At 43.0% G+C, this 27710-nt stretch overlaps 1 protein-coding gene across 1 annotated transcript; it reads left to right on the top strand.

The window, feature by feature from the left end:
• LOC311041154 (NGFI-A-binding protein 1-like) lies at positions 1-27710 on the top strand. The gene is made up of 12 exons (XM_084051675.1): positions 1-320; positions 4324-4429; positions 7205-7433; positions 8407-8666; positions 9622-9817; positions 11424-11549; positions 14141-14274; positions 14975-15026; positions 17007-17126; positions 18788-18935; positions 21071-21223; positions 22776-27710. Exons 3-12 carry the CDS (start codon positions 7209-7211, stop codon positions 22853-22855), a joined length of 1494 nt encoding a protein of 497 aa, XP_083907801.1. The 5' UTR covers positions 1-320; positions 4324-4429; positions 7205-7208; the 3' UTR covers positions 22856-27710.

The following is a 27710-nucleotide window of genomic DNA, read 5'->3' as shown; positions in this document are numbered from 1 at the left end:
CACACACACACACACACACACACACACACACACACACACACACACACACACACACACACACACAGCTCTCCACCCACGCGCTCCTGTCCTCTCCGCCCACGCGGCTGCGTGACGCAAATCCGCGCGTGGGCGGAGAGGAGAGGAGCGGCTCTGTGAGAGAAAACCCTCCGCCGTCCAAACACACAGCATAGAGCTTTACTTTACACTTTATATTATAGATCTATACTTATTATAACCTTCTATACCATGTTGTAATAATAATAAGGCTTTCATAAGGGTTTCATTAAAGCTGCTGAATCACATCAACTCTTCTAGAGGAGGTGAGTCTGACATCTTATGTCTGTATGTGTGTAGATACTATGTGGATACTATGCATCCTGTTATGTGACAGACAGTGTAACACAGACTATGTGGATACTATGTATCCACATACTATCTGTACATATAACCTATGTTATGTGACAGACAGTGTAACACAGACTATGTGGATACTATGTATCCACATAGTCTGTAGACACATAGTATCCTATATGTTAAGTAAGTGAGACACAGTGTAACACAGACTATGTGGATACTATGTATCCACATAGTCTGTAGACACATAGTATCCTATATGTTAAGTAAGTGAGACACAGTGTAACACAGACTATGTGGATACTATGTATCCACATAGTCTGTAGACACATAGTATCCTATGACACAGTGAGACACAGTATAACATAGACTATGTGGATACTATGTAGACACTCATTTCTCATAACTCTTCTTGAAGACACACAGTGTCTCAAACCTTATGCTGTGGCTTTGCTGCCCAAAAAAAACAACTGATGGTTATCTTTTGCTGGGTTGTTCATTTATATTTTTCTTTTTTTTTGGCAGCTTGTGCATCAGTTAATTTGTGTTGGTTATGTTTCTGTATCATTATTGTGTGTTGTCAGCTTGTAGATCAGTTATTTTTGTTGGTTATTTATTTTATACATTTTTTCGTCAGTTATTTTCTGTGGGTTAAACATGATATGGAGTATTTTAATGTATGAAGAGATGTTTGTTGGGTGGATTTATCACATGTTTAGCTGCTACAGTGTTGCTGACTCTAATAGCTGTTATATGTTGTTAGTATGTTCTAGGATGTAGCTTTTATATCCCTGCAGGATAAAGATGTTTTGGGGCTTTTTTTTATTTTTTTAAGTGCCATGCCAAGTGCTCACACTCCACTTTGACAACTCTGTCTGTCTGTCTGTCTGTCTGTCTGTCTGTCTGTCTGTCTGGAGTGACAGACAGACAGACAGACAGACAGACTGAGATTCAGATTATTTCAAAGAGTTACTCACCACATGTAAGGGTTCATTTGGTTGCATTTCTTAACTCTTCACAGAGTTACAGACCTGTAAGGGTCCATTTGGTTCTATGTGCACTCTCAGACTTAAGGTCAGACCGCACCAATGCTACTCCTTGCAGCTGCCATTGAGGAGAATGGTTGAAGGAGCTGTCTTGGTGTGAACTGGCCTTTACAGACCCTGTATATAAGGGACCCCTCGTGGTCCCCGACCCTCCCTTTGGGAACCAGTGGTATTATGCTAATGAGCAGGTGCGGTTTGGGTGAAGAGTTCTGTGTTAGCAGTGGTTCTCAAAGTGTGGTCCGGGGACCCCCGTTCCAGGGGGTCCGCGAGGGAGTTCCAGGGGGTCCCCACCAAAGTGATGAATGTTAATGCAGCAGCGTCAACAGTCAGCTGAACCACTTGAACCCTGTGTGTGTGTGTGTGTGTGTGTGTGTGTGTGTGTGTGTGTGTGTGTGTGTGTGTGTGTGTGTGTGTGTGTGTGTGTGTGTGTGTGTGTGTGTGTATGTGTGCTTCAGATATAGTCAGAAACAGCAGATCTGCTGTAGTTTTGAATATTTTTGGGTCATGGCTGCTGTTTGATTGATTGATTGATTGAATGAATACTTAATTAGTCATACATGTAAACAGCACAGAGCTACAGTCAGACGTTAAGGCTAAAAGGAACACAAACTGTTTTTTATGTTTTTATTTTATTTTTATAAACTACTGTCTGTGCAAAACTCTTGCTTTTCACGATTCAAATGTAAAAAATACAAGCTTTGTGAGCTTGTAGATCTGCTATTTTCAAAGGATTTGTATACATTTCAAAACTTGTGAAATGGGACATTCTGCATAATGAGTACTTTATACTTTTCATGCTTTAAGTACATTTTGATACCGATACCTTTGTTCTTTTACTCAAGTACATTTTGAATTCCGGGCTCTTGCTTGTAACAGAGTATTTCTACATTGCAGTGTTGATACTTTTACTAAAGTAAAACGTGTGAGTACTTTTCCCACCACTGCTCTTTCCTGTCAGTTAGTTTTTTTTTTAGACACACAGAGTGTGTTGAATTCTTACCCATGATGCACGTCTTCAAATGAGTCCTATGAGCGACTCGATTGGCCCATGTGTCTGAGCCTGTGTGAAGTTTTGACTCAACACACATTGATCATTGGTGTTGCTGTTGTCTTATCTACATTTTTTTTTAAATTGTGTATTTTTTATCTTTTCGTGAATCAACACCCCTACTCCATCATTCTACAGAGTCACACAAGAGCGTTTAAAATAGCGGATCTACAAGCTCGAAACGTGGCGCGAAGCGACAGGTTTCGAGCTTGTAGATCTGCTATTTTTGCTAATTTGAATTAGACATATGAGGTTTCCACCTGACAGACACGATATGTATGAAAAATAAATGTTTTCGTTAATTTAAAATCGGTGTTTTGTTTGATGGCCTTCCTGCCCTGACATTTGACCTTTGTACCCTCAAACTGATTGATTGATTGATTGATTCATTGATTGATCAAATATTTTATTAGACAAACTAGTGATGTGCGGGTCGGGTTTTTTCATGCCCCACCCCGCCACGGAACCCAACCCGCCTCAACCCGCCCCGCCACGGAACCCAACCCGCCTCAACCCGCCCCGCCACGGAACCCAACCCGCCTCAACCCGCCCCGCCACGGAACCCAACCCGCCTCAACCCGCCCCGCGAACCCATATATAAATCTATGGCTCAACCCGCCCCGTGACACGCGGTGGGGAAAAAAAAGATAATCATCATCATAATAGCTCAGATTTATATAGCGCTCGTTCAAGTACCCAAAGTCGCTTTAAATGTCTACAGTAGCACAACATTGTCACGGGCTAAATAAACAAGCATGTTGTTCAAAATATGGTTGTTGTTTTTTTTTTGCGTGCGAGAGCGGCTGACCCGCTCACCCGCAGCCCGCATAATTGCCTCTGAAATCCTGACTCGGCTACCCGCGCCGCGGGTCGACCCGCGGCTTACGGGTCGGCCCGCTCATCACTAACATCAACGTAAACAGCGCGAGGTACACACGGACATTAAAGGGATAGTCCACCCCCAAAATTACTTATTTTCTATCAATAACACACACTTTCATGGAGATTCTTGTGTTTGTCTCATTCTTGAGACAATAATATGATGACCGACAGCGGCTCCGGTAGGAGACACAAAGGAGTCAATTTGTGTCTCCTACCGGAAATACACCCGGTCATCAAATTATTGTCTCAGGAATGAGACAAAAACACAAGAATGAACATGAAGAAAGAACACTCCATGAATTCAAGGCTTCATTGGGTGTGTGTGTTATTGATAGAAAAAAAGTAATGTTTTGGGTGAACTATCCCTTTATATTGAAAACACAAAAAAGTCCTGTGGACTTCTTTCCATTGTGCGGCGCTATTCAATTCATGGTGCAGGAGAATGTTATACGAACACCAAAGTCCTCTTGTGGTGCCGGCCCACGGCAGAAGGATCTAAGTCAGGGGTCCGCCAAAATCTTTGTGTCATAGGAACTTTTTTTGTCCTCTTTTCTACATGAACCAATAGCATCCCTATTCTGAAGGGAACTTTTGCCGAAAATAGCAGATCTACAAGCTCACAACGCCTCACACTGCGTGAGTTGTGGGTTTTTTATTTCGTTTTTTAGTTTTGCATTGTGAGCATGTAGATTTTGTACGTAAAATTTGACAATTGTGCCAAAGTTTGATTTTTTTTTAGAGTATAGTTTGTTGATTAAAAATGTCTTAAAAGTTCTTAAATTGTAACTTCATAAATATGCAGATACCCTGTATACACTTATACTGTTGGTTTGTTTACTGTTGAGTGAGAAAACTATGTTGCACATTAAGCTAATCATCTGGGGATCCCCCCAAAAAATCATTTGGGGACCCGGGGACCCACCCCCCGACCTCCAGTTTGAGAACCACTTCTGTATAGAAACAAATGTAAACAGTCTTTTGTCTTGTCAACAGAACTCTGATCCTATTGGACCAAGGCGGGCCAACACTCTGATCCTATTGGACCAAGGCGGGCCAACACTCTGATCCTATTGGACCAAGGCGGGCCAACACTCTCCAGGTAAAACAATACAAACAATGTCTTTAAGATGTTCTCCTGATCACAACCAACACTTTATCCATGCTCTGTACATGCATGCGCACGCTCGTCTTTGTGTGTGTGCACGTGCATGTGCGCGTGCCACCTCTTGTCTGCCATATTCATCTGAACTTATCGAACCCATTTTGCAACACACACACACACACACACACACACACACACACACACACACACACACACACACACACACACACACACACACACACACACACACACACACACACACACACACACACACACACACACACACACACACACACACACATATTAGAAATAAAAGCGCAGGTCGCGGTTTTAGCCGCGGTTGCAGAGGATAACCGCAGTTTGGGTGGATTTGGGTCGATCAAATATAATTATTAATTAATATTGGATAAACCGCGGGTGAAATAATGCGGGAAATGAATGAATGACATCTATCTATAGGCATAGTATAGCTTTTAAAAAGCACAAAATCTCGGCGCGCGTGCATTTGTAGTATTTTAATATTACGTAATTTTCCATCAGGCACAAATTAGCCGCCTACTGCACATGCTTTTGCCGGCAAGGGGTCCTTCCACGTTCCAAACAACATAGTGGACTAAAGGGAGCTAAAGTGAGAGAGAAACGGAGGATTTATATCTAAATTAAATAAAGAAGGGAGGAATAAAAGTTTGGCGTGGGAGTGATTTAGTGAAGTTCTTCACCTGCTGAAAAGTTGTGATGTGAGAAAGTGATGGAGGGCTTGCTGTTACCATGGATACTGTATACAGTCACTACAGAGGTGATGGTGACAGTGGTGAGTGACATGTTTGTATAAGGACGTGTCCATATAGGATCCCATGGTCATCCCTGCGGTGTGGTCGGTGTGGATCTATAAATGAATAGGATGATATAATATCAATGCGGTTGGATGGTGAATGGATAATGAACGTGTACATGCGGATTTGGGTGACGAAAAAGCCTATCCACGCATATCTAATGTGTGTGTGTGTGTGTGTGTGTGTGTGTGTGTGTGTGTGTGTGTGTGTGTGTGTGTGTGTGTGTGTGTGTGTGTGTGTGTGTGTGTGTATATATATGTATATTAGAGTAGTGTTGACAGAGGTTGGGTTGGTCCCTGACCACCCACTCATCCTGATGCTGGGTGGAGAAACATACAGTATACTGTACTAGATACTGTCTGTCTGTCTGTCTGTCTGTCTGTCTGTCTGTCTGTCTGTCTGACTTTCCTCTGTGGGCACGCTCCACCTACACAACTACACACACACGCGCGCGCTGCTACATCTACACAAACATACATTCTACTCATGCACAAACTACACCCACACACAGTACACAATACCCCCCCCCCCAGATAAACAGAAAACCCAAAACTGAAAAATCAAATCACGTCAGTCCTATACAGATTGTCACTTATCATACAGAAATTGCCCATCCAGTGATTCACCGTCCTATACTGTCCCCAGCCGAGAACTTTAGATTCAAATAATCAAAGAAATTGCTGCCAAAAAAATCTCTGGACAGAGCAGAGCCCCTGGTGGAATATTATTATATTATATTTATGTATCTATAGAGGGATGTCAGCCGTGTCACCTCATACTGTATCATTATGTATCTATAAAGGGATGTCAGCGGTGTTACCTCATACTGTATCATTATAATGTATCTATAGAGGGATGTCAGCGGTGTTACCTCATACTGTATCATTATGTATTATAGAGGGATGTCAGCGGTGTTACCTCATACTGTATCATTATAATGTACTATAGAGGGATGTCAGCGGTGTTACCTCATACTGTATCATTATGTATTATAGAGGGATGTCAGCGGTGTTACCTCATACTGTATCATTATAATGTATCATAGAGGGATGTCAGCGGTGTTACCTCATACGGTATCATTATAATGTATTATAGAGGGATGTCAGCGGTGTTACCTCGGACTGTATCATTATAATGTATCTATATAGAGGGATGTCAGCGGTGTTACCTCATACTGTATCATTATGTATCTATAGAGGGATGTCAGCGGTGTTACCTCATACTGTATCATTATAATGTATCATAGAGGGATGTCAGCGGTGTTACCTCATACTGTATCATTATGTATCTATAAAGGGATGTCAGCGGTGTTACCTCATACTGTATCATTATAATGTATCATAGAGGGATGTCAGCGGTGTTACCTCATACGGTATCATTATAATGTATTATAGAGGGATGTCAGCGGTGTTACCTCATACTGTATCATTATGTATCTATAGAGGGATGTCAGCGGTGTTACCTCATACTGTATCATTATAATGTATCATAGAGGGATGTCAGCGGTGTTACCTCATACTGTATCATTATAATGTATTATAGAGGGATGTCAGCGGTGTTACCTCATACTGTATCATTATAATGTACTATAGAGGGATGTCAGCGGTGTTACCTCGGACTGTATCATTATAATGTGCTATAGAGGGATGTCAGCGGTGTTACCTCATACTGTATCATTATGTATCTATAGAGGGATGTCAGCGGTGTTACCTCATACTGTATCATTATGTATCTATAGAGGGATGTCAGCGGTGTTACCTCATACTGTATCATTATAATGTATTATAGAGGGATGTCAGCGGTGTTACCTCGGACTGTATCATTATAATGTATCTATATAGAGGGATGTCAGCGGTGTTACCTCATACTGTATCATTATGTATCTATAGAGGGATGTCAGCGGTGTTACCTCATACTGTATCATTATAATGTATTATAGAGGGATGTCAGCGGTGTTACCTCGGACTCTGGGAGAGCTGCAGTTGTACCGCATCCTGCAGAGGGCCAACCTGCTCTACTACTATGAGGCCTTCATCCAGCAGGGCGGCGACGACGTGCAGCAGCTGTGCGAGGCGGGGGAGGAGGAGTTCCTGGAGATCATGGCGCTGGTGGGCATGGCCAGCAAACCTCTGCACGTCCGCAGGCTGCAGAAAGCTCTCAGAGACTGGGTGAGCTCCATAGCTACATATTATTTTGATAGTTCAGGGTTTCTCAAAGACAAGGCCGGGTTAATTAGAATGGGCCGATACATTCTGAAAACTTGAAATGGTACATTCTGCATAATGAGTATACTTTTAATTCTGGTACTTCAAGTACATTTTCTTGCCAATACTTTTGGCAAGAAAAGTGTAAATATATTTTTTTAGAATTTTTCGGGTCTAATTCGGTCTAATTCGGGTCTAATTCGGTTCTATTTGACCAATATAAATCAACATTTTTTCTTTAAATACACAAAAATTAAATACACAATTCTCACAGGGCCCTGCAGGCTGCGGGCCGTGGAACTCAAGTTCCACTAAGATCCACGGTTAATGCGGCCCTGAGTATTGATACTTTTACTTAAGTAAAACAAACAAAAAAGAGTACTTTTTACACCACTGGTGGGGCATGCAGTTTATTAACACATCCACCGCCAAGAACGTAGTCCTACGGTCCGTTAAATCCAACTGTTAAGCGCCGAGACCGTAATGCTACGGTCCGGGTGCATTTTCCTTTTTTTTTTTTTTTTTTTCAATTTTCTAGGGGGACCATTTTCAGTGTAACACCACCGGAAGTCGACCGGAAGTGCGATCCCGTTTTTTGTTTCCCGTCGGCCTCCATTCTAAGGCGCACACAAAAACCCTTGTTTATCCTGTGTAGTTTTTTCTCCTCGCATTTCCCATGTTAACATAAACGGTCAGAACTCAAACATGGCGGCTCCGTTTGACACGTGGTCTGCACTAGTAGACACAGGGACATGTGCACGTTGTTTACAAACAGTCCATCGCGCATTCTAAAGGATTTTAACGGGGCCTATGGCGACTTGAAAAAAACAAAAAACAACAATAAAACCTTGGCACTGGTGAGTACATTATGAGATTGGCCCTTGGCGGTGGATGTGTTAAAAGATGAACTTCTTTCATTGTGTGAAATGATTTCCAGGTGACCAACCCGGCCCTGTTCAACCAGCCTCTGACCTCTCTGCCGGTGTGCAGCATCCCCGTCTACAAGCTCCCTGAGGGCTCCCCCAGCCTGCTGGGCCAGGACCGGCCCAACACTGTGAAGATGCCCAAAGCCCTGGCCGCCGCCGCATGCTCCGACCCGGCCAAGATGGAGGGGGCCAGGGGGGGCGGGGAGCGGGGGGGCTGCGGGGGCTCGCCTCTGCAGGGCAGCAGCGATGCGGCCGCCAGGTTCTGGTCCAGGTACCTACTGTCTGTCCCCTGCTTTATTTACTTCAACAGTAACCACTTGAACCCTAGCTTCCCTTTTCTGAGGAGAACTTTAGCCAAAAAGTAGCAGATCTACAAGCTCACAACACCTTGCGCTGCGAGGCGTTGTGAGCTTGTAGATTGCCTGCCAAGTACATATATATATGGAAATGGGAAATACTCCAGTAAAGTATTCCTCAAAAGTGTACTTAACACATCGGGTGCCAAACACGGTCTGAACCGTGTTTTCAGTCTTTTTAGTTTTTTTAGTTTTTTCACCCACGGTGATTCTGAGAAGGAAAGGCCTTATAGATCATCGTGCCAAAAAACGTGGCTCCCCATCCGCTTCCGTTCTATCTCCTTCTCTAAAACTCCTATAACTTTTTACGTTGGGGAAAACGACTCATTTTTTATGCGCAAACTAGGGGTGTGCCGATACACTAATTTCACCAAACGATACGATACGATATTTGGCTCACAACTTTGATACGATATCGATACGATACGATACGCACTTTTTTATTATGAAAATATATGGGGGAGGAAAAAAGTAAATGCAAACAAATAATTCTGTTTTTGCATTATTCAGACATGCAAACTTGTAGCTTTTCATCTACAATAGCCTTTTTCAATCCAAATAGGGCAATAGTGTGACACCTGACCCGAAAAAACAACAACATGTTGTCACCCTTTTCACCTCGGGGCTGTTTGCATGCCTGATTATAATGATTGTTAAAAAAATTATAATAATAAAAAAAAAAATCAAAACGATATTTTTTTCCCCCAAAACGATACATATCGTCACAAAAACTGTCTGTTATTATAAAAGTCTGGCACCGAATGTGTTAAGTACAGTACTTGAGTAAATGTACTTAGTTACTTTCCACCACTGTCTCCATCTAACCCTGTGTTATGTGTGTTTTTTTGGGGGGGGGTCTTCTCACTACAGCAACGACAGTGAGCAGAGCCTGTCCCCGTCAGACCTGGGGTCTCCGTCTTCGCCCCGGGACGGCCTGGAGGCTCTGGACTCGGCGGCGGTCCAGTCGGTGTTGGAGTGCGTGGAGCGCATGGCGCCCGGCCTGCCCAAGACCGACCTGGCCGAGGTCAGGGACCAGCTGAAGACCAACAAGAAGCTGGCCAAGATGGTGGGTTCAAAACCTCTGACGGAACACTTTTATTAAAGGAGACCCCAAAAAATGACTTGAATTCTATCAATTAACACCCCATGTTCATTTCATTCATGGATATATTTTAGTTTTTGTCACATTCCCAAGACAATAATTTGATGACTGGCGGAAAGATGCTAATGTATCCGGACACACACCCGCTCATCAAATTATCTGCTCAGGAATGCATCAAAAACATTAAAATGTCCATGAATTCAAGGCTTCATGGTGTGAGGAATTGATAGAAGATAAGTCATTTTTTTGGGTGAAATATTCCTTTAACAGTTTTGCAGATCTTACAGAGGTATGGTTTACAATGATTGTTAAAACGATGACAATAGACTCTAAACTTACACACATATTCTATGAATGGACTACTTAACCCTTTAAACCCCATATGGGTAACCGGAGTCCCTCAGGGCTCAATACTAGTGTCTTTTCTGTTCTCTGTTATTGTAGGTAAAGCTTTTGCTGAAAATAGCAGATCGACAGGCTCACAACGTGACACGTTGTGAGCCTTCTGGGGTTTATGTGGTTAAGAATCTATTTAAAATCTAGTGAAAACAGCCGATCTACAAGGGACACGCTTTGACCTGCTAGATCGGCTATTTTCAAACAGTCTTGATTTATTTCGGGGCGGCAGTGGCTCAGGGGTAGAGCGGCCACATGGCAACCGTGAGGTTCTCAGTTCGATCCCGCGGGCTCCCCCAGAGTTGGTGTAGAAATGTCCTTGAACAAGACACTGAACCCCTCATTGCTCCCGATGAGCAGGTTGATGCCTTGCATTGTTTCCTCTGCCATCGGTGTATGAATGTGTGTGTGAATGGGTGAATGTAATGCACCCATTCACAATGTAAAGCTCTGGATAAAAGTGCTATATAAATGCACCATTTACCTTTTTTTTTATTTTTTCACATTGTAACAACACAGAGCATGGGGGGAAAAAGTTTGAGAACCACAGGTCAACAGGTCACTAGATACAAAGTTCACTTCAGAAATAAAGAATCTGTAGAATAAATACACATTGGTTACACTGTGTCATTTCACATGATTATCATAATGATAATATGTATATATGTTATGTTATCATAATGATAATATGTATATATGTCATGTTATCATAATGATAATATGTATATATGTCATGTTATCATAATGATAATCTGTATATATTGTATGTTATCATAATGATAATATGTATATATGTCATGTTATCATAATGATAATATGTACATATGTTATGTTATCATAATGATAATATGTATATATGTTATGTTATCATAATGATAATATGTACATATGTTATGTTATCATAATGATAATATGTATATATGTTATGTTATCATAATGATAATATGTATATATGTTATGTTATCATAATGATAATATGTATATATGTCATGTTATCATAATGATAATATGTATATATGTCATGTTATCATAATGATAATATGTATATATGTCATGTTATCATAATGATAATATGTATATATGTCATGTTATCATAATGATAATATGTATATATGTCATGTTATCATAATGATAATATGTATATATGTCATGTTATAACAACGATAACAAACAGGTGGGACACATATTTGAGCTGAGTGACGACGACCCGCGACGAGAGGACGAGGTCCGCAAGTACAGCGCCATCTACGGGCGGTTTGACTCCAAGAGACGAGACGGGAAACACCTCACCCTGCATGAGGTACTTATGACCCTAACTCACCCTGCATAAGGTCCTTATGAAACACCTCACCCTGCATGAGGTACTTATGACCCTAACACCTCACCCTGCATGAGGTACTTATGACCCTAACTCACCCTGCATGAGGTCCTTATGAAACACCTCACCCTGCATGAGGTACTTATGACCCTAACTCACCCTACATGAGGTACTTATGAAACACCTCACCCTGCATGAGGTACTTATGACCCTAACACCTCACCCTGCATGAGGTACTTATGACCCTAACTCACCCTGCATGAGGTACTTATGACCCTAACTCACCCTACATGAGGTACTTATGACCCTAACTCACCCTGCATGAGGTACTTATGACCCTAACTCACCCTACATGAGGTACTTATGAAACACCTCACCCTGCATGAGGTACTTATGACCCTAACACCTCACCCTGCATGAGGTACTTATGACCCTAACTCACCCTGCATGAGGTACTTATGACCCTAACACCTCACCCTGCATGAGGTCCTTATGAAACACCTCACCCTGCAAGAGGTACTTATGACCCTAACTCACCCTGCATGAGGTACTTATGACCCTAACACCTCACCCTGCAAGAGGTACTTATGACCCTAACTCACCCTGCATGAGGTACTTATGACCCTAACTCACCCTACATGAGGTACTTATGAAACACCTCACCCTGCATGAGGTACTTATGACCCTAACACCTCACCCTGCATGAGGTACTTATGACCCTAACTCACCCTGCATGAGGTACTTATGACCCTAACTCACCCTACATGAGGTACTTATGACCCTAACTCACCCTGCATGAGGTACTTATGACCCTAACTCACCCTACATGAGGTACTTATGAAACACCTCACCCTGCATGAGGTACTTATGACCCTAACACCTCACCCTGCATGAGGTACTTATGACCCTAACTCACCCTGCATGAGGTACTTATGACCCTAACACCTCACCCTGCATGAGGTCCTTATGAAACACCTCACCCTGCATGAGGTACTTATGACCCTAACACCTCACCCTGCATGAGGTACTTATGACCCTAACTCACCCTACATGAGGTACTTATGACCCTAACTCACCCTGCATGAGGTACTTATGACCCTAACACCTCACCCTGCATGAGGTCCTTATGAAACACCTCACCCTGCAAGAGGTACTTATGACCCTAACTCACCCTGCATGAGGTACTTATGACCCTAACACCTCACCCTGCAAGAGGTACTTATGACCCTAACTCACCCTGCATGAGGTACTTATGACCCTAACACCTCACCCTGCATAAGGTCCTTATGAAACACCTCACCCTGCAAGAGGTACTTATGACCCTAACTCACCCTGCACGTGGTACTTACTGTATGACCTCACCCTGCATGAGGTATTACTTCCTGTGGAATATATAATGTATCTCAAAAGATATTTGAATATTGAAGTATACATATTATATACAAGTTAATACATGTTTTATGGTCATGATTGGGGTTTCAGGCTTAAAATGAAAGTAAAGAGATTTCTTGAAATCTCTATTGGAAAAATGTATGGGCTTTATATCTGTGGCACCACAAAATGGCCGCCACTGCTATGTCCTACAATGTATACAATTACAATACCGTGGTTCTCAAACGTTTTAATTTCAATGATCCAAGGGTCCATTTGGTTCCATATGTACACTCTCAGAGTTAAATGACATGAAATGACAACATTAAACAGTATATTGTGCACATTGTGTAATATTATTGTGTATGGTGGTGAGTAGTGACAATATGAAAATACGTCACGTTTATTGTGCTGAACATAATTAATGGTTGTGACAATCCAAAATATGCTCACAACTTAAAATGGCACTTAATGTTAACCTCTTGAATCCCCAGCATCCCTGTTGCTGGGGGGAACGTTCGCCAAAAAATAGCCGATCTACAAGCTCACAACGCGTTGCAACGCAACACACGTTGTGAGCTTTTAGATCTGCTTTTTTTTTTTGGCGAATCGATTTGTGCAGAGTGAATAAGAGCATACCAAATATACTCTTTATAGGTCTGTTTTATCAAGTATAGAGGGTTTAAAGGGACTTCACCCCCAAAATGACTTTTTCTCAATGGATTAGTCACCCCATGGAGACTTGAATTCATGGTAAAAAAAATGTTTTAGTCTCATTCCTAAGACAATCATTTGATGACCAGCGGACCGGTAGGCAGCGGTTCCGGTGTAGGAGACACAAAGGAGACTCTTTGTGTCTTCTACCGGAACCGCTGTCGGTCATCAAATAATATTGGCTTAGGAATGAGACAAAAAACAATTCTCCATGGGGTGACTCATTGATAGAAAAAAAGTCATTTTGGGGTTGAAATGTCCCTTTAAGTGGGACTGAATTTGCAGCTAAACAAAATCTAATTCATCCTAGTCTGTGACGGAGGACAATTTCACCATAAATGAAGAAACGATACAAGTTTTATTTTATCACGATAAAACATAATAACAATAATCGTCCCATCCCTAATTGTGAGCCATAGCTCTACCGTAACAATGTAACTTTGTGTGCGTGTATTATTGTCTAATAATATCGTGTATATTGTCTACAGTTGACGGTAAACGAGGCAGCTGCTCAGCTGTGTATGAGAGACATGGCTCTACTGACCAGAAGAGACGAGCTGTTTGGACTGGCCAGACAGATATCTAGAGAAGTCACCTACAAGTACACCTACCGCACCTCCAAGTAAGTACTATTATACCTACAAGTGCATTGCGAACCATTGTGAGCTTGTAGATCAGCTATTTTCAAATGGCGTAGAAGTAAAAGTACAGAAAATTGGAAATACTCCAGTAAAGTAAAAAATGCCCCAAACTTACTGGCTCGGTGTTCAAACTGTTGTTGTTAAGAGGGGACGATCGGCAAAATCTATTCTTACCTTTAAAAAACAATCGACAGTTTGAAACAACCTGGAAAAGAATCTGTCATCTTTAGATATCACTTTGGCTATTCAAAAGTAGCATATACTCATAGCGGTGCCAGGCTTGGTGCCAGCTCATAGCGTGGCACCGAGTGATCTATGAGCTTGTAGATCTGCTATTTTTGAAAAGAATCGTGAACATTTGAGCAAATCTTTTGAATGCATATATATTTTTTCAAAGCGAACATTTTTTACTCAAAATCTTTTTCGAAATGTATTTGGTGTCTGACCCCATCTCAGAATGTTTTGTAATAGGGACCACCAGAAGCAAACATTTGAGTCAAAAATGTTCCCTTTAAAAATATACATATTCAAATATTTGCAACAGCAGATCTACAAGCTCGTAGCGAGTGCTATGAGCTTGTAGATCTGCTATTTTTATACATAAAAGTAACGCAAAAGTGTACAGCAATTTGAACAGTGTGTTTTTATCTGTACCGTGACCTTTGAACTTTGCCCCTGCAGAAGCCGCTGTGGTGACAGAGATGAATCGTCTCCTAAGAGGATTAAAACAGAGGTCAGTATGATGGATGGATGGATGGATGCATGGATGGATGCATGGATGGATTAAAAGTATGTGACTTAAAACAAAAAGTTTGTTAAAAAGTTACAGATCTGAGATTTTTCTAAATTTGTTCAAAAATAGCAGATGCATAAGCGTGCAGCGTGTCACAAAGTGACACAAAGCGTCTATATTGTCACAAAGTGACACGCTGTGAGGTTGTATATCTGCTATTTTTGAATAGCCAATGTATATATATTTTTTAATTCAAATGTAAAAGTTTTTCAGAAAAATCAAGTTAGGATATAGGAAGGCATTTTTAAATAGGTTAAAGGTATTAATTGGGTTAAATGTATGAAATAGGGTAAAGGTATTAAACTGGTTAAAGGTATTAAACTGGTTAAAGGTATTAAACTGGTTAAAGGTATTAAACTGGTTATAGGTATTAATTGGGTTAAAGGTATTAAAGTGGTTAAAGGTATAATCTGATCCTAGATCAGAGCACAGTGATGTCAGACAGCTCTTGTTCTGCTGATTGAAAACACATGTCTGGTATTCTGTTGGGCTTTGATTCAATATAAAGAGCTACACATCCACACACACCTGCTCACTGTGTGTGTGTGTGTGTGTGTGTGTGTGTGTGTGTGTGTGTGTGTGTGTGTGTGTGTGTGTGTGTGTGTGTGTGTGTGTGTGTGTGTGTGTGTGTGTGTGTGTGTGTGTGTGTGTGTGTGTGTGTGTGTGTGTGTGCGTGTGTGCATGTAAAGGGGACTTCCATCCTGACCCGACATGTCATTTCCTGTTTCTATTGTTTGTGTTTTGATCCCACTTCACAGACCATCAGACCTCCGTCTAGAACCAGGTTCTAACTGGTCTAACAGTGGAAGTGAAACGTCTATTCTTAGCCTAGACCAGTGGTTTGGCTCAGGTCACCCCTGTAAATAACCTTTTCATCCACGGCACCCCCTGAATTACCCCCAAAAATACAGCATGTCACAAGGAAAATATCTGTCGAGATAATATTTGTTTCCATTATAGGACAGACTGAAAATAACTTTTATACTTGGCGTTTGCGCTTAAACCGCAGCATTCCTATTCTGGGGGGAAACATTCACCAGAAATAGCCGATCTACAAGCTCACAACGCGTCACAAAGTGACGCGTTGTGAGCTTGTAGATCGGCTATTTCTGGTGAAGAGGACTTGATTTACTGTAGGCTGAAAAAGAAGGCAGCAGGTACAGTTTAACTAAGGTCCGTTTCACTAAGTATATAGAGGGTCTAAGGGGTTAAACTGAAGTTACATTGATGCATTCCAAATATTATCAAGTATTCTGAGGCACCCCTGGACTTGAGTCAAGGCACCCTAGGGTGCCGCGGCACCCACTTTGAGAAGCCATGGCCTAGACGTTGATTAGCTGTTTTTTAAGCGTCTATATGTAGACAATCTATATTATAGACGTCATTTCAACGGCTATAATATAGACTAGAGGGTCGAAATGTTGACCGTCGTGCCCACCCGCTCCCGTCGAGGCCCAGCCTACACTAGCGTTCTGGCTGTGCCTGTTAACCCATTAAGACCTGGATCTGTGTCATTTTTAGATTTGAGCTTAAAAGCTTTATGTTACACTTTGGGCTATTCAAAAATAGCAGATATACAAGCTCATAGTGCGGCACCGAGTGCCGCGCTACGAGCTTGTAGATCTGCTATTTTTGAAAAATCGTGAAAATGTGTGCAAATCTTTGAAAATATATATTTTCAAAGCGAACATTTTTAACTCAAATCAAATTTGCTTCTGCGGGGGGTCCCTGGAACCAAATATTTTGATGGGGGTCCGCGGCCAAATAAACATAATTGTGGGGGTCCTTGGCATGAAAAAGATTGAGAACCACTGATATAGAAACATACGTTTTTCAGAAAACTGTTGGGATTTAGGAGACACGTGTAGAATCGGCTTCAGGTCTCCATGGGTTAAATTGTTCTCTCTGTCCGTCGTGCAGGAGAACTTCTTTGACCTGCAGGAGGCGCTGCAGGCCATCCACATGAGGCAGGAGATGCTCAGGGAGCAGCTGGCCTGCGCCAAGTCCAAGGGGGAGGAGTCTGTGGGACGCAACCTCCAGGTAAACGCACAGACATATGAAGGTAGACGGCTCTGAGGCGTGCGTATCTCGGCCGTGCTTCCGCTTCAGCAGGGCAAGCTGGAAACCTCCGCGTGCGTCACAGAAGGGGGGCGTTCGGTAGGCCAATCAGAGGCAGGTGGGGGCGGGTCTTTTCTTAAGAGGCAGCCGCTCAGCAGCTAGTCAGTTAGACGCGCTGTCATTGGCCAGTAGTCAACGCGCTGTGATTGGCCTGTAGTCAAGTAGCCCTGCGGAAGAGCCTTGTATTGAGATAGCCTGGTAAACCCTCCCTCCAGAAATCTCATTTCCATTTGATTTCTGGAGTGAGTCTGGCCTGAACGCCCATTCTGCAATATTGGCTGTGAACACCAAACGGACAAGCCTATCAGCGTCGTCGCACATCGTTCTGTGATTGACAGCGACAGTTGGCCAATCAGGTGGCGAGTTCGAGTGAGCCCGAATGAAGCCGAGTGCAGCCTGAGTGCGCCGACAAAAGACGAACGGCAGCCTTTGTTGTTGTCCGAGTGCCGTCACTTCTTATTTTCGTTTTTAAAACGGTCTCAAACTTCTTTATTGAGGCACGGAATTTACTATTAACACATTCCCTGCCAGAGTTTATTCATAAGGTACTCACCCACTGCCAGCGTTTTTGAGTTTTATAGCCTTTTGAACCGTTCACAAAAAAATTATATCCATTAAAATCCGCGATCGGATGGTGTTTATAAACAGCAACGACGGACGTACGAGCCCTCATAATGTTTACACTTTTTTTTTCTCCTTCTTCTTCTGTGGTATCGGCCGCTGAAAGAGGCTGCAAACGTCATATCCGTTTGGCTGTGACGTGGCTGTGACGTTTCCCCACCGGCCATCTTAGATTAGCTTAGCATCCGATCGGCTATCAGATCGTTTTAAAACACAAAGAGGATAACCGTTCGTCGATCAAAGAAAAGAAAATACAACCGGAGCTTACCATTCGTTTTTTAAACCGTGTGAAAACCATGATCTTTAGCCAAAACCAGGGAAAAACTGTTTTTTCAAGATAAAAAACGAACCGGAAACGGTTGTCGGAAATTTTCTCATAGGATGGGTCGGAAGCGTCATGGGGAAAAAAAAAAATCAAGGATGGTACCAAAAAACATTTTTTTCGTTATTAAACCACATAAAAAGACGATCCCGAGATATCTCGGGATACGCAGGTAACGGGTGGATTTAATGTCCCGAGATATCTCGGGATTGGCAGTATATGTGTTAAGATATCGTTTGGATAGAATTTAGTTGTTTAACTTCATATATGTGGTCAATGAATCATGACAGAGCCTATTTAAAAATATAAATTTAGAGAACCGGCAGGGGCGGGGAGTGTACACGCATGTATCCCAATAAGGCAACCTATTTTGGGCATGGCCGTCTCAAAAGTCCTGTTGCGTCACATTAGTCTGGAGGTGGTAAAAATGAACTGCTGAAGGGGAAAAACGATCATTTGCTAAAGGGGTTGTCAGTCAACGGTATTACTCCCGCCCAACTCCAGCCCACAGCCAATATTGCAGAATGGGCGATCAGGCCAGACTCACTCCAGAAATCAAATGGAAATGAGATTTCTGGAGGGAGGGTTTATGCGATCGGTAAGTAAGGTAATCTAGTATTAATGAAGTAATCTATTACAGATACAGTTGGAGCGTCTGTTAGCTCGTCAGATGGAGATTCTTCAAGACGCTGCTGTTCAGGAGAGACTTCAGGCTCTGGACTGGAGAATCCCTCCGTCTGCCCTGAAGTACCTGAGCACCGCCGCACAGACCCCACAAGACAACCAAGGTAATAACGCACAGGAGAATCCCCCCCCCCCCCCCCCCCCCCCTCTCTGAATGTTAGACTCATTAAAACACACGTCTCTGCTTCTTCTAGTGACTGATATTGTCCTTCTAATGAATGTTAGACTCATTAAAACACACGTCTCTGCTTCTTCTAGTGACTGATATTGTCCTTCTAATGAATGTTAGACTCATTAAAACACACGTCTCTGCTTCTAGTGACTGATATTGTCCTTCTAATGAACGTTAGACTCATTAAAACACACGTCTCTGCTTCTTCTAGTGACTGATATTGTCCTTCTAATGAATGTTAGACTCATTAAAACACACGTCTCTGCTTCTAGTGACTGATATTGTCCTTCTAATGAACGTTAGACTCATTAAAACATGTCTCTGCTTCTAGTGACTGATATTGTCCTTCTAATGAACGTTAGACTCATTAAAACACACGTCTCTGCTTCTTCTAGTGACTGATATTGTCCTTCTAATGCATAAGGGGGCCTTGATTTTTCCAATTGCTTTTGTTTATTCATTTTTATTCATTTAATTTAAAAAAGAATTTGAAGAAAAGACACATTTCCGGGGGCCAGGAATCAAACATGGGACGTTCAGGGTCTCCACAAAAACTAAAGGAGAGAGAGAGTCATAGTTCAACCTCTCTCTGTCTCTCTCTCTCCCTCTCTCTCTCTCTCTCTCTCTCTCTCTCTCTCTCTCTCTGTCTCTCTGTCTCTCTGTCTCTCGCCCACCTCTCATTCCTCATTATACTTTTGTTCCCGCTATTCCCACACTGCACCTGTAATTATCACACCCACGTATGTAGCGCACGAGCGCACGCACGCACGCGCGCACGCGCGCACACACACACACACACACACACACACACACACACACACACACACACACACACACACACACACACACACACACACACACACACACACACACACACACACGCCTGTTTACCTCCAGCCAGTGGCCCAGAGGGGGCGTATCTCTCTCTCTCTCTCTCTCTCTCTCTCTCTCTCTCTCTCTCTCTCTCTCTCTCTCTCTCTCTCTGTGGGTGTATTGTGTTGTGGTCTCATAGAGGAGTATGCATTGGGCTTTAGTCCATTAGATCAATGGTTCTCAACCTTTGGGTCGGGACCCCCAGGAAGGGTCCCAGATTATTTTGTTGGGGGGTGGGGGGGCAAGCTCTTGTTTTATTGGATCTCGTTTATTTGATACACTTATTTGCTCTTGCTCATTTGATTTTCCTGTTTGTCTCATCTGTTTAAGAAAGTAGGAAGCTGGTAGACTTCTGGTGATTAGTAGTTTACTTCCCTACCTATGTTGAATGCACTTATTGTACGTCGCTTTGGATAAAAGCGTCTGATAAATCAGTGGTTCTCAAACTTTGTCGTGCCAAGGACCCCCAAATAGACCCCCATTTGAAAAGATAAGCCCAATTCATTATTGTAAAATCAATGTTAATTTAACTCTTGAGAGTGTACACGGGTCCATTTGGTTCCATTTGTACACTCTCAGAGTTACAGACCCATAAGGGTCCATTTGGTCCCTGTCCATCATTTAGCTGGGGACCCCCTGGAACCCCCTCAAGTACCCCTGGGGGCAGGCGCGCGGGAAGTACTTAATAGCCAGGGGGGCTGAGCGTCGGGGGAATCCGCTTGACGCATACACGCGCGCTGCGCGCGCGTGTATGCGCGGGTCGAAAAATGTGCGGGTTTGGGTGGGTTTTTGCACTTTTTTTCCTTTACTTTATTTCGGTTTTAGGGTTAGGTTAGGGTTACGTTATTTAATTCTTTTAATTCAATTTAAATGTAATATTTTTTATTTTTTAAATCCCTTCTTATCACCAGGGGGGCTGCAGCCCCCGTAGCCCCCCCCTTCCCGCGCCACTGCCTGGGGGTCCTCGGACCCCACTTTGAGAACCAATGTGCTAAATGACTGTAAAGTAATGGTGGGTTTGGGGTTCTATTTCCCTGTGTTGAGATGATGTCAGCTCAATGAACCTCAGTTTCTAACTGTGTGTGTGTGTGTGTGTGTGTGTGTGTGTGTGTGTGTGTGTGTGTGTGTGTGTGTGTGTGTGTGTGTGTGTGTGTGTGTGTGTGTGTGTGTGTGTGTGTGTGTGTGCGCGCGCAGATGACCGGCCAATCAACTTGCGCGTTGTGAGTCAGAGCATGCAGGAAGGAGAGCTCCCATTGGGCAAGCAGCTGGCCAATGAGCTGAAGCGTCATCTCAACCACAACAATAACAACAGTCACTCAACGGACAACGACAAAACACCAGCGACAGGTCTGTCTGTCTGTCTGTCTAGCTGGCTTCACCTGTCTGTCTGTCTGTCTGCCTGTCTCTCCATGTCCTACTGTAATGGTGATGTGTGGTTTCATTCTGTACGCTGATGACGCCGTTTTATTGTCCTTTATTTATTCCGGGAAGACAGTTCAGAGCATAGCTCTCTTGAGTACAAAATGATCACAACATTATAGAAAAACTAATTTAAATTAAGTACAATATAATGAACAACGTTAAACGCATCACCATGCAGATACGTAAGGGCTTCACAAAGGCTTAAATGTCTCTATTGATCTAGTGTCAGAGAATTCTGCTGTTTGTTCCATTTGTTGGAGCATAAAAGATGAAAGCAGTCTTTCCTTGTTCACTGTTCATTGATGGTGTGATACATAATGATAAACGGTAAATTACATTCACCCATTCACACACACACACACACACACACACACACACACACACACACACACACACACACACACACACACACACACACACACACACACACACACACATACGCACACACACACACACACACACACACACATTCACACACACATTCACACACCGATGGCAGAGGAAACCATGTAAGGCACCAACCTGCTCATCAGGAGCAATTAGGGGTTCAATGTCTTGCTCAAGACTCTATTTTAAAGACGCCACGCGCACGTCTCTTAACACCTACTGTACACTACAGTCACACAATGAATCATCATTCCTATGTTCATTAACCTGGTGTGACAGCCGGCAGTCTGCAGCCTTTGTAAACTGTGTCGAGGAATTGAATTATTAAGGGTTGTTTTGAATCGATGCGTATGCATGCTCCTGCTCAAAGGACTGGTGGGACGGTGTGTTACTGCGTGCCAGGACCAATGCAACACTGTCCAATACACTGATACCACTATGGTAAAAGCTGCTGATACTCCCTAAAAGGCTGGTATCGGTATCGCCGAGTATATCAGTCTCTGCCGTTCCCATACCACGACATTTATCACATGATGATGTGTCATTTATCATTTGTCATATTTTGAACGCTTCAGTTGATGTTGCAGAACTGTTTTATACTCTCATGGTACTGTTTACATTATTATATTTGCTATAAACTTGTAGCTGCACTTTAACTATTATTAATTGAATTTTGATTCATTGCTAGATCAGTGGATCTCAAACCTTTTAATTTCAACAACGCCCATAACTCTGAGAGTGTACAATTTGGTTCCATTTGTTACAGACCTTGTAAGGGTCCATTCGGAATCCCAAGGAACACAGATGGTCCCTGGACCCTACTCTCCTAGATTAACCTTGTGTCACCAGACTTTCCACCTCGGAGGAAAGCCTGGTATTCGTTATGAAATGGCCCGTGTGATCCGGTCTAGGCCACGCCTACTCAAAATAAAAAAGGAAAAGAACCCTGTTGTTCCGGGTTACTCCTAGATTTGGCTACTCCTAGATTTGTTTAAATTACACTCTGTATCGACCGATCGACATCGGTGAAGGAGAAAATTCATTTTTTTTTTGTTCTAAAGACGTTGTTGTCTCTGTTCTTTCCTTGTAGAAAACGGCTCGTCTCAGCGCGGCGCTGGCTCCGCCGACCCGAAGAAGATCATCAAGTCCGAGCCGGAGGACTCCACATAGTGCTGACCCTCCAACCCCCCCGCGACCTCTTGACCCTCAACATCTGACCCCGTCACCACCTCTTGTTCTACTCACGTCACAGTATGCAGTCCTGAGCTGTTTCTCAGTCGATGTACTAAAGCTGTTTCTCAGTCGATGTACTAAAGCTGTTTCTCAGTCGATGTACTAAAGCTGTTTCTCAGTCGATGTACTAAAGCTGTTTCTCAGTCGATGTACTAAAGCTGTTTCTCAGTCGATGTACTAAAGCTGTTTCTCAGTCGATGTACTAAAGCAAAGCACAGCCACAGCAGAGCCTTAACAACCAACGTTGCCTCAGTCAAATAGCATTTATTTTTCTTTAAGTTTGTCTTCTTTTCAAAGGGATTGTTTTAATGTTTTTTTGCCAAAGCGACCGGAGCAGAGACGTAGTTTCCACTCTCAGATTATTGATTCTTTGTACTTTGTAATTTAAGAACTGATCTGTTTGGTTGTTTGTTTGTTTTCCAATACTTGTTTTTTTACCTCTAGCCTTGTGTCTTTTGTTCTTTGTTTTGAGCAGCCGGATTGTGGCTGTGATCGCCTGCGGGGCTGAATCTTTACTTAAAGCTAGGCTCAGGGATGCCAAAAGAAACAGAGAGACGTGAGAGATATCCCAAGGTAATGAACATGATGTGAACATGGGCCTGTTGCACCGTACCACAGGGTCTTGCCTGATTTCTTTTTATTTATTTGCGTGGCGCGTACCAAAAATACATGATGTTGCCATGTTTGGCACGCACGCGTTTTCAAAAATAGCAGCTCTACAAGCTCACAATGCGCTCACACAACACTCACAATGCGTTGTGAGCCACACGACTAAATATAAGAAAGTGGGTCGGAGAGGTTTATCGTCTGTATCAGCCGAGAAACATATTGTTTCACAATGCAGTAGACCACACCTACCATCAGACCCCAGTACTTACAACAGCACATACCATCAGACCCCAGCACTCGCCGCACCCAAAGCCGTGCTACTCATACGCTCATACGAGTTGGCGGTGCCTGGGATCGAACCCATGACCTAGCTGTGTTCAGTGTCCCCGAGACAGCGTCACTTTCCTAAACCCGGCTCCACTGTAACTCATAATGTTAATATATCTGTACTGTAAGTAGGTCGGAGAGGCTTGTTGTCGGTATCAGCCGAGGATGCGGGCGTCTATCCCCGTTACACAATGCGCTAGGCATCTGGGAGATGAACTGCTGAGGTGGTACTTAGAACAACACCTATCATTAGCTCCCAGTATTTACAACAACACCTACCATCAGCTCCCAGTATTTACAACAACACCTACCATCAGCTCCCAGCACTTGCCGCACCCAAGCCGTGCTGCTCATACGCTGAGTTGGCGGTGCCCGGGATCGAACCCATGACCTTCTGTTCCAAAGGTTGAGAGCTCTACCGACTGAGCTACCCTGACACACTGTAATGTACTCATGATGTTAGGCTGCCTGTACCGTACCGTACTGTAGGGCTGTTGGGTTAAGATTCAGCCCCAGGGGGTTTGGTTGTTGTTTTTGATGTAATTTAAAGGTGTTTGACAACAGCCTGCAGGGGGTTTCTGGCGTCAGGCGTGGCTGGGCGGGCCTCGGACTGCCTGGGGGGGCGGGGCGGCCTCCGTGGGGGCGGAGCCATTGCCTGCCCGGCCTGCCGCAGCCCACACAAACAGGGCATAGCAGTGGCGGCCATTTTGTGGTGCCACCGATAGAAAACCCATTCATTTGTGCCATAGAAATATTTATATACATTATTTTAAGCCTGAAACCAAAGCCATCTAGGCTCCTGGTGAATCCATGACCATAAAACATTTGATTATGTGTGAAAAAAAACGCCAAAAAATGGTATTTATTAAATATAGTGTATAACATGATTAAATATTCAAATATTTTTTGACACAGAATCAAATCAAATGTTTTATGGTCACGATTCACCAGGAGCCTGGATGGCTTGGTTCCAGGCTTAAAATAATTTATTAAATCTCTATGGGAACAAATTAATGGGGTTTCTATCTTTGGCACCACAAAATGGCCGCCAATGCTGTGCCCTGTACTCGTTTTCATTCCACTTGTCGTTTGAAAACGCAGAATACGCATCTGTGCGAAAACGTATACGTTTTTTTAGGACTGAAGAAGAATGCTTATTCTTCAAGGATTTTTTTTGTGAAACGAATGAACGAAAAAAGTCTTTACATTCAAGTAAAAAAAAAAAAAGAAAAAAAAGAATACACTGTCCTTACGGTTCCATGTTCTCCATGTTTGTGTCACAGCGCGGCCACATGTAAAATGTCCTGTTGTGCTGTTCCCACTAGGGGGCAGCGGTTCCTCTTATCCGGCCTGTACATAATATTTCCGTGGTTTCCAGATAGTTGAACTTTAACCTCATAACCATCCAGGGTTCTTCTCGTTCAGTGTAACTTTGCTGTAGATTCTTGGGGTCAAATCAATGTCCATAATGTATATGTAGAGCAGTGGTTCTCAACCTGAGGGTCGCGACCCCACATGATTTTGTTCCTTTTTTGGGGGGAGGGAGGGGGGGGGGCGTCCTCAGATGACAGTAAAGTGATAATTTAAGGACTTTTAAGAGCTTTTTTAATACCATTACCGCATCAAAAGTAATCAACAAACTGTACTATCAAAACTGGTCAAACATTGGCCAAATTGTCACATAATAAAAGAAAGAGGCAAAAAAAGGCGGGAAATAGCTGATCTACAAGCTCACAACGCTCGCAGTGCGAGGCATGAGCTTGTAGATCGGCTATTTTCACAATATTTATCTGTGGAACCGAGTCAAACTAAATGTAATGCCTCAACTCCTAAAATTCCAAGTGCTAGTCAGGGTGGGGGGTCCCCAGTTCAAATATGATTATTTTTGAGGGGTCCCCAGTACAAATATTATTATTTTTGGGGGTCCCAAGTTAAAATATGATTATTTGGGGGGGTCCCAAGTTAAAATGTGATTATTTTGGGGGATCGCGGCCTGAAAAGGTTGAGAACCACTGATGTAGAGTACATGAAAAAAAAAAAAAAAAAACCCAACAACTTAAGTGTCATTAAGAAAACAACAACAACATTGTGCTTTTTCCTAAGCTGATAATGATGACTAGCCTTAGATGGTAACCGTGTTTTCCTCTCCATTTGTGATGCAGATATCAACATGTTCTTCTGTTTTGTTTCGCTGTTTAGAATCTATCAGCCGAGCAGAGCAGTGCAGTGTTTATCTCCGTGTGTAAATATGTCTTTATTCTGTCTGCAAAAAAATGACGTTTAAAATTGTACGTTTCTGTAAACCACGAGACACGTTGAACGTTGGACATTTCTGAACCAAAAATACGTTGCGTGACAAGAAAATGTACTTGATGCCGACAATTCTGACTCAATGCTAGATTAAAAGTACCATGTGTGATTTCGCGTCAGATTCTAACCGATTCCCATCCTAACGCTATACGTAACCGGAACGGCACTGTGTTGTCGGCACGTCCGTCGCGTCGCTCGGCGGGTACCACTCGCCCGGGGGCGCGCCTCCTCACGCGGCTCGAGAACGTTGGCGTCGCGCCTGGTTTGAAACATCAAGATTCAACGTGTCCGAGAGTTTACAGAAATGTAAAACAGCAACATTTTGTTTGTCCTCTGGTGTTTGGGTTGTACTCCTCTCTCTCTCTCTCTCTCTCTCTCTCTCTCTCTCTTTCTCAGCCTGACCACACACACACCAATGCAATACTTGTGTACAGTAACACGTGTGTCACGGTGTGTCTCTGTCCTTCGATGTTCCACTGAATACTGTTAGCATGACGTCACCATCCTACTGACACACCAGCACACTGTCCAGTCCATGGTGATCATTTAGACCCAAGAGTTACTCCAGAATAACTCCTATTTACCAGAGTAACGCCTAAGAGTAACTCCAGAGTTCTGCTATGAGTAACTCCTAAGAGTACCTGCTAAGAGTAACTCATAAGAGTAACTCCTAAAGAGTACCTGCTAAGAGTAACTCATAAGAGTAACTCCAGAGTTATGCTAAGAGTACCTGCTAAGAGTAACTCATAAGAGTAACTCCAGAGACTCCTAAGTGAGCAGTGTGACATCACTGCCTCTAGAGGGCGCTATCCCCTTGGGTCACAGAGTTATTTTTTCTATTGAAAATACCATAGAGAAATCTTTGATCGCGTCATATAAGAACTGTGTTCCAAAAATAGCCGATTGAGCCCGGTGATTTCACTCATATGGATATGAATCATCAACTGACGGCGAAAAAGTAAAAAAGAAACAAATCCAAACACAGATGTTATCAAATGTAACTCAATATCATAAACGACACGGAATCACACACCTGGCAGAATTGCCGGCGGGCTGATTTGTTTATCTTTCGGAACACACTTCTTATCTGACGCCATGCTAAGACTTCCGTGACTCGGGTAACGGGATTGACGTCAGGACTTCGGTACTCTAGAGTTAGTCCAAAGAGCGTGTACTCTGAAGAGGTAACTCCGAAGGGTAAAGCCTGATTTATACTTTGGGGTCGGTGTGTCGAAAATAGCCGACCTACAAGCTCACAATGCGTGGCGCATTGTGAGCTTGCAGATCGGCTATTTTCTATGCAGCGACGGAGCGTAAACCAGGCTGAACTTGGAAGCGCGTAACTCCCAACGAGTGTAAACGGCAACTAATGACCGCTAAGGATCTGGACGGTGTGAGGTTATGTTTTTTTTCACCGTGTATCGTGAGTGATAGAGATAGATTTTAGGCTCACCTACGTAGTTTATGCACCGTTTTTTTAAACACTAATATATTTTATTTGGTATACAGCACATAAAACATTAAACTTTATTTTTTTGAACTCTTA

This window comes from Gymnoscopelus microlampas (assembly GCF_963454915.1).
Source record: "Gymnoscopelus microlampas genome assembly, chromosome: 24".
NCBI classification, from domain to species: Eukaryota; Metazoa; Chordata; class Actinopteri; order Myctophiformes; family Myctophidae; genus Gymnoscopelus; species Gymnoscopelus microlampas.
Note: the sequence above shows the minus strand (reverse complement) of the source record. Positions and strands in the feature narration are given on the sequence as shown.

Bases quoted from the DNA above. Each gene is read 5' to 3' on its own strand.
- LOC311041154 (XM_084051675.1), top strand. From the start codon at position 7,209: ATGTCAGCGGTGTTACCTCGGACTCTGGGAGAGCTGCAGTTGTACCGC. The intron at 9,818-11,423 runs GTGGGTTCAAAA...GATAACAAACAG, and splicing joins ACAAGAAGCTGGCCAAGATG to GTGGGACACATATTTGAGCT. The intron at 11,550-14,140 runs GTACTTATGACC...TATTGTCTACAG, and splicing joins AACACCTCACCCTGCATGAG to TTGACGGTAAACGAGGCAGC.